Source organism: Zosterops lateralis (genome assembly GCF_965231275.1).
Source record: "Zosterops lateralis genome assembly, chromosome: 31".
Classification (NCBI taxonomy): domain Eukaryota; kingdom Metazoa; phylum Chordata; class Aves; order Passeriformes; family Zosteropidae; genus Zosterops; species Zosterops lateralis.
The window spans coordinates 2969951-2977515 of NC_139791.1; the positions used below are offsets into that span (position 1 = coordinate 2969951).

A 7565-nucleotide genomic window follows, 5' to 3' on the forward strand; every position below is an offset into this window, starting at 1 on the left:
CCAGTGAAAACTTTGTTGGGAAATCCTTTTTTTAGTTTAAAAGGCACTGAGAGCACAGCTTCACATGAACACAGTCTGGGGCCACAGCAAAATTGGAGAGAAACTAAATAACAAGTGGCACAAACAGTGGCATTGCTTTGTGAACACTACTGAAAACTAAAAGAAGGAACAAAAACCCAAAACCAAACCAACCACAAATGCCATAATTATCAGGTTTTTTACAAGTGATTTGCAGAAATTGCCCAGCAATTTAATGTTTCTGAATTTGGCCAGTGATCAGTGTCCACACTGCAGCCTTGAGCTCCTGGTTCCTCAGGCTGTAGATCAGGGGGTTCAGGGCTGGACACATTACTGAGTACAGAACTGACAGGACCAGATCCAGGGATGGGGAGGAGATGGAGGGGGGCTTCAGGTAGGCAAAAAAGCCAGTGCTGAGGAACAGGGAAACCACAGCCAGGTGAGGGAGGCAGGTGGAAAAGGCTTTGTGCCTTCCCTGCTCAGAGGGGATCCTCAGCACAACCCTGAAGATCTGCACATAGGAGAAAACAATGAACACACAGCATCCAGAAGCAAAACACATACTGACAGCAATAAGTCCAACTTCCCTGAGGTAGAATTTGGAGCAGGAGAGCTTGAGGATGCGTGGGATTTCGCAGAAAAACTGACCCAGGGCATTGCCATGGCACAGGGGCAGGGAAAATGTATTGGCTGTGTGCAGCAGTGAATAGAGAAAGGCACTGGCCCAGGCAGCTGCTGCGATGTGAGCACAAGCTCTGCTGCCCAGGAGGGTCCCGTAGTGCAGGGGTTTGCAGATGGACACGTAGCGGTCATAGCACATGATGGTCAGTAAGAAATACTCTGCTGACACAAAGAAAATAAAGAAGAAAAGCTGTGCAGCACATCCTGTGTAGGAGATGTTCCTGGTGTCCCAGAGGGAATTGTGCATGGCTTTGGGGACAGTGGTGAGGATGGAGCCCAGGTCGGTGAGGGCCAGGTGGAGCAGGAAGAAGAACATGGGGCTGTGCAGGTGGTGGCTGGAGGCCACGGCGCTGATGACGAGGCCGTTGCCCAGGAGGGCAGCCAGGGAGATGCCCAGGAAGAGGCAGAAGTGCAGGAGCTGCAGCTGCCGCGTGTCTGCCAATGGCAGCAGGAGGAAGTGTCTGATGGAGCTTCTGTTGGACATTTGCTGTGTCTGGACATCCCCACCTGGAGAAGGAGGAAAGACAGTGACATTTGAAGGAAAGTTTCTCACAATAAAATCAAAGCCATTTCACATTAACCATTCCCTGCCACTTAACACCTCTACCTTGTTTATGCCTAGGAGAACTTCCTTCACCTTGGTTGGTGGAGCCCTGATTGCTGCTGGCCACTGTTCAGTGAGGAGCCAGACCTTGACCTGCAGGACACTTGGGAGTCAGCCCTGAGCCCCAGTCAGTGCAGGGGAACAGTGAGGGCAGAGGCCAGTCCTGGTATTTCAACTTGGATAAAAAAATCTCCTCCTAAGGCATAGGAGCTGCCAGGGGCAAGGGATGGGAATTGCAGGAGGCAGAATGAGAGATTTTGGTGCACCTGGGGAGAACAGAGATTCCAGTGAGGCAGGAGGATTGTCTGAGGCTTAGTGCAGACTGAGGGGAGCTGCTCTGTCCCTCTCTCCTGTTACCAGCTACCCTGGACTTGCACCTTTCTGAGCTCCACTCCCATGTTAGCCTGGAAAGCCAGGAGACACTGCTGAGAGCAGAGGGATCCCTGGCACACAAAGTGCCTCCTGCCTTTCCCAAAGTCAGGCAGAGTCAGCTCATTCCCAGCCTGCCAGCCTGCCCTGCCCAGAGCTCCCCGAGGCAGAGGGAGCTTAGACACCCCATTGCTGTGCTCAGCCTGCACAGGAGGAGCCCAAGGGCTGGGCCTGAGCCTGCAGCTGGAACTGCCATTCCCAGAGAGCCCCTCAGCAATGCCAGGAGCACCTGGGCAAGGCAAGGAGAGAGAGAGCCAGGCCCTGAGGAAAAGCCTTTCCCTGCCCAGCCCTGCCCAGCCCCTGCCAGGCAGCAGCAGTGCAGGACAGTGGCCCTGAGGCCCTGGTCAGCAGGGAATGGGCACATGGCAGGAGAGATGCCCTTCATCTCTGGGGCTGCTCTGCCGGCCCAGGAGGGGACTGAGGGCCCCGAGCCCACGGGCTGAGGGCTGTGCTGGCTGGGAGAGGACACAGGAGCTGTGCTGCTCAGGGCAGTGTGTGCCCTGCAGGGCAGGGCTGGCAGGTGCCACATGCCCCTGCAGCAGGGCTTCCCTCAGCACTGCCTCCCTCCCTCCCTGCCCACGGCTCTGCTGCTGGAGCTGTCCCAGCCTGAGCTGTTCCTGTGGGCCCGGGCTCCTTCCCTGCCAGTGCTGCCAGAGCCCAGCCCAGCCCCTGGGCCAGCTCTGCCCTGCAGCTGCTTGGGGCTGCAGGGATTAAAGAACAGCTTCCCCAGGTCTGGGCACCATGGAAAGGTGATGCTGGATGGATCTGGAGGCTGTGGAGGTGGAGGCACTTGCTGAGGTTCCCAGGAATCCTCAGTGTGATGGTTTAAGAGCCTCAGCCCGTGCTCTGCCCTGCACAGCTGAATTTCCATTTCCACTAAGCTGAGCCAGGGAAAAGTGGAAGCACAGATTAGGATAGCAGAGACTCAAGCAGGAGACTTCTGCCCTGAATGTGCTCATGACAAATTCCCTTAGAAATGACCTGGGCATGAGCTGGAGCTCTGAGCAGCCCTGGCCCACACAGCACCCTCTCCACAGCAGCAGGACCTGCCCTGGCAGGAGTCACTCCTTGCACACACAGCTCCCCTCCAGAACCCATGGGGAGCTGCCAGGCAGGCTGAGAGCTGCCCCTGGCAGGTGGCAGATCCCCTGGCCTGGCCAAGAGCCCTTAGGGCTGCAGCACCTGCTCTGCACCACAGCCCTGGGCAGCCCTGGCTGCAGCCCCAGCCTCAGCCCCTGCAGCCGTCCCTGGCAGCAGGAGCCGTCCTGCCCTGTCCCTCTGACGGTGCCCAGGGCAGCCCCGCTCTGGAGCACATCCTCCCCCAAAGCAGAAAGGGCAGCAGAGCCATCCTTACAGTGCTGTCAGTCCTGTCCTGCGTCAGCTTTAGGAGATCCCTGCAGACACAGACTCACTGTGTCAGAAGATTTATCCATGAATGAGCTCAGAATTGTCCTTCCAGCTGCTTTGAGCATCTGTCTGCTTCACTGGTCTCAGGTACCTGCAGGCACCACTCTCAGCCCTGCTGAGCTGGGATAGGAGCTGCTCCTCAGGAGAAAAGTCGATTTTAAGCTCTTCTTGGTTGTCAGGAGCTGCCTCTGTGCCAGGAGCACAGCCCAGCTCTGCAGCAGAGACAGAGCAGAAGGACTTTAATGAGCCTCTTGGAGGTTTAATGCTGAGTCTCTGAACATCAGTCCCTGAGAGCCAGTAAATAAACCTCTCAGGAACTCAAAGTCAGATTAAAACTCCAAAGTTTCTTGAAGTTTTAATGGGTTCCATTGAGGGACAAAATTGAGAATGTGTCCCCAGGTTCCAGTTAGAGTAGAACACTGCAGGCAGTGATGACAGGCGGGGAACAAACAAGGCAAAGTTGTCTCTCATGCTGAGTAAACCTGCATGTGTTTCAGGAATGCAAAGGGCCAAGGCCTGAGCCCCAGCCCCTGCCAAGGCACATCCTGTCCCTCCCTCAGTGCTCAGGGCTCTTCCCAGGCCACTGGGATGTGGGGATGTGCAATGCCAAGGGCAGCACCATGGGGCGGCCTCTGCCAGGCTGCTGAGCAGGGCCAAGGAGGCAATGAGGCCCCAGGGCTGCAAGGGTCACTTGTCTCCTGCTGATGGCTCAGGCCCAGGCCCAGCAGCCATGGCCCAAGTGCTGCAGGAGTTGGCTGTGTCAGGGCCTTGCAGCTGCTGCCCATCCCTGTGCCCTGTGCAGCCCAGGCTGTCCTACGGTGCCCATGCCCTGCGCCTCTGTCCCTGCAGGCTGTTGTCATCCCCCGGCTGCCCCACCTGGCTGGGCCCTTCCTTTGCTGACAGCTCTGCCTCCTGCCTGCCTCTGCCTGGCCACACACAGCCTTGGGCTGCTCCAGACTCCTTCTGGGGGATGTGTTGCACTACAGCCCTGCCCTGGGAGAGAAATTCCTTCCTCTCTGTTTCCAGTCTGGACCTCTCCAGGTGTCCTTGATATTATTTCTTTCTTTCTCTGGCTGTTCTCTACTATGTCAAAAGGATCTGCCATCTCTGAAGCCACCCTTCAATCCTTTCCAGGGCAGTCCTATTCTGTCCTCAGTCTCCTCTCCACTGAACACAGAGCTCTTTTGTCTCTATAAAGTGATCGTATGCTTGAGGCCTCCAAACCCCACCTTGGGAGTTCTCTGGGCCGTTTTTAAGATTCTGGCCAATGAAAACATTGTGCTCACAGTCTAAGAAAGTCTCCACTGGCCATGGCCAGCCTGGCTACTCTTGTAGCAATCCTTGGATATACAGAATTTGAGAGCAAAATTCTAATTTTGGCCACAACCTCTGCACAAGAAGGCCAATTGTTTTCCATAGGATGGAAGGCACAGAGCCCCATTGTTTCAGAGGCAAATGTGAGGCGACACCAAAGGAGAAGGCCATCCAGAGCTGTCAGGGTTTTTTTTCAGAGATACCCTTGCATGTATGCAGTTTTTTCGGGGACGTATCGATTTTGATAATGGGATGGGGAATTCCTTTCCATAGGAATGAAAGCATGGAGCCCCAGTGTTCCATGGGAAAATGAAAAGCAGCCCTTGACATTCCAAGATCAGCTGGACCTTTCAGGTGACCCCTGGGAGGCCAAACCAGCCAGATCTGTTCCATGTTCCCTTGGTTCTATGGGGCCCCACAGTGTCCCAATGGCCCCTTGGTTCCACGAGGCTCTGAGGTGCCACAATGTCCCTTAGTGACACGTGGCCATGAAGGGTTTTAATGGTCTCCATGGTCCCACAAGGCCCCAAAGTGTCACCGTGGCCCCCCTTGGTTCCATGAGTTCCCACAGAGTCACAATGGTCTCCATAGTAAGGAACCAACCAAGCCCCCATGTCACAGGGGCAGATGAGGGGCAGTCACCAGAGACCAAGGGCAGCCAGATTAGATGGTGCTGGCAGATTTTGTCTGGGACCTCTCCCTGGATATAGGGAATTTTAGAGGCAGCATACCAATTTTGGACATTAATGCCTGGAGGAGAAGAACAGCTCTTTTCTATGGGAAGGAAAGCATGGAACACTAATGTTTCAGGGGCAGATGAATGGCAGCCACTAGAGCCCAGACCATCCAGATCTCTTTGTCCTGGTAGCTTTTGTTTGAAACCAACCCTTGGATATAGGGAAATTTAGAGGTGGAATCCCACATTCAGCCATTTCTGTGTTGATAAGCAGGATGGTTCTTTTCCACTGAAAGGAAAGCACAGAGCCCAAGTGTTTCAAAGGCAGAAGAGGAAAGAGGTGGATCCCAGGAAACCAAAACAGCCAGGCCTGTTTGTGCTGGCAGCTTTTGCCCTGGAGGAATCCTTGGATGTACAGGGTTTTGGAGGTGGAATCCCAATTTCAGCCATGGGCACATGGTTGAGATGGATGATTTTATCTGTAGGAAGGAAAAACACAAAGTCCAAGTGTTCTGGAAGAAGATGACAGGTGGCCACCCATAGGCCAGACCAGCCAGACTTGTCTTCCCTGGCACTTTTTGTCTTTTTGTCACCTTTTTGGGGCAATCTTTGGACATAGGGAATTTTGGAGGTGGAATCTCAATTTTGGACATAGCTGCCTGCACAGGAAGAAGAGTTCTCTATATTAGGAAGGAAAGCACAGAGCCTCAGTGTTTCAAAGGCAGATGAGAACCAGCTCTTTGGAAACCAAGGCTAGCCAGACTTGTCTCTCCTGGCAGCTTTGGTCTGGGAGCTATCCTTGGATATAGGGAATTCTTTAGGTGGATTCTCAACTTTGGCCATGGGCACGTGGACATGAAAGGTGCTTTTTTTCCTGTAGGAAAGAAAAGCACATGGTCCCAGTGTTTCAAAGGCAGATGAGAGGTGGCCCCTGGGTGGCCAACGCAGCCAGGTCTGTCTCTCCTGGCAGATTTCATCTGGGAACAATCTTTCCATAAAAGGAAATTAGGAGGAGGAATCCCAATTTTGGCCATGGGCTCCTGGAGGAGAAGGACAGTTCTTTCCCACAGGAAGGAGAGCACAGAGCCCCAGGCCTTCAGGGGCAGATCAGCAGCAGCCCTCAACATGCCAGGCTCAGCCAGACCTGTCCAGCAGCCCCCAGGAGGCCAAACCAGCCAGGCCTGTTCCATGTTCCCTTGGTTCCATGGGGCCCCTGAGTTTCACAATGGTCCCCCTGATTCCATGAGGCCCCACAGTGTCCCCATGGCCCCTTGGTTCTGTGAGGTTCTGTACTGTCAGCAATGCTCTCCTTAGTTCTGCAGTGTCACAGTGGCCACACAAAGGCCCAGGGGCTTAAAAGACAGAACATGAGCCCAGCCCAGGGTGTGGACCCTCCTTCTCCTGGGGTTTGTGTCTCACCCACGCTGGCTCCTAGGAGTTGGTAGCTGTATGTGTGTCTTTCTTTATCTCTTCTGTCTTTCTGTCTCTCTCTTTCTTTTTTCTCCTTCTAATCCTTTTTACCTGGAATGTTTTTTGGGGAATTTAACATTTTAAGAATTAAAGGTTTCCAGGTAAAATGGGCTAAGGTAATGCTGCTATGATAAGTTTTATGTTGAACTGGATGTTTTATTAAATGCTTTGCCAAAGTTCCTTGATTTCCTGTTTTTTGCCTCTAATATTATTTGTCATTTTGACCTCTTAGCACAGTTGGTTAAAGCATGGTGCTGATATCACTGAGGTTGTGCTCAGTACAGGCTGCCTGGAAGGATGTCATCTTTCTACATGGGACAGTGTGACCAGAAATGATCTCTGTCAGCAGAATTCTTTGAGTCTTTCAGCTGAATTCTCTGTCTCTCTCCTGGATCTCTGTTGCAGATGGAAGCTGCTGGTGCCATCCTCACCTTTAACTTCTCTTTTGAATGCAAACAGATGTTCCCAGGTGTGTAAAGGAAGCTTTGCTCAGTGTTTATGCAAAACTTTTCCTCATGGAACCAAGGAGACCTTTGAGACATTGCAAGGCCTTGTGTAACCAAGGGTCCATTGTGACACAGCGGGGGCTCATGGAATCAAGGAGACATTTGTGACAGTACAGAACCTCATAGAAACAAGTCTCCCTTGTGGCAAACATGGAATCAAGGAGACATTTGTGACACAGTGAGGCCTCGTGGAACCAATGGTCCATTGTTACACTCCAGATTCAAGAAGAACATGGCGACACCACAGAACCTCATGGAACCAAGGGTCCTTTGTGGCACAGCAGGGCCTTGTTGGAGCCCAGGGGACCATTGTGACAAAGCAGGGCCCAAGGGAACCATGGAGACCATTGTGACACTAAGGAAACTCATGGAACCACGGTGACCATTGGGATGCTATGGAACCTCATCGATCCAAGGATCCATTGGGACATTGTGGTGCCTCATGGAATCAAACACTGTG

The 7565-nt window shown here is 53.1% G+C and overlaps 1 protein-coding gene across 1 annotated transcript; it reads right to left on the reverse strand.

The window, feature by feature from the left end:
- Positions 1-250: 250 nt before the first annotated feature.
- Positions 251-1015, reverse strand: LOC310920696 (olfactory receptor 14J1-like; the record flags this gene model as incomplete). The annotated part of the gene is made up of 1 exon (XM_083880753.1): positions 251-1015. The coding sequence occupies one exon, from the start codon at positions 1013-1015 to the stop codon at positions 251-253; it is 765 nt and encodes a 254-aa protein (XP_083736879.1).
- Between the last annotated feature and the right edge of the window lie 6550 nt (positions 1016-7565).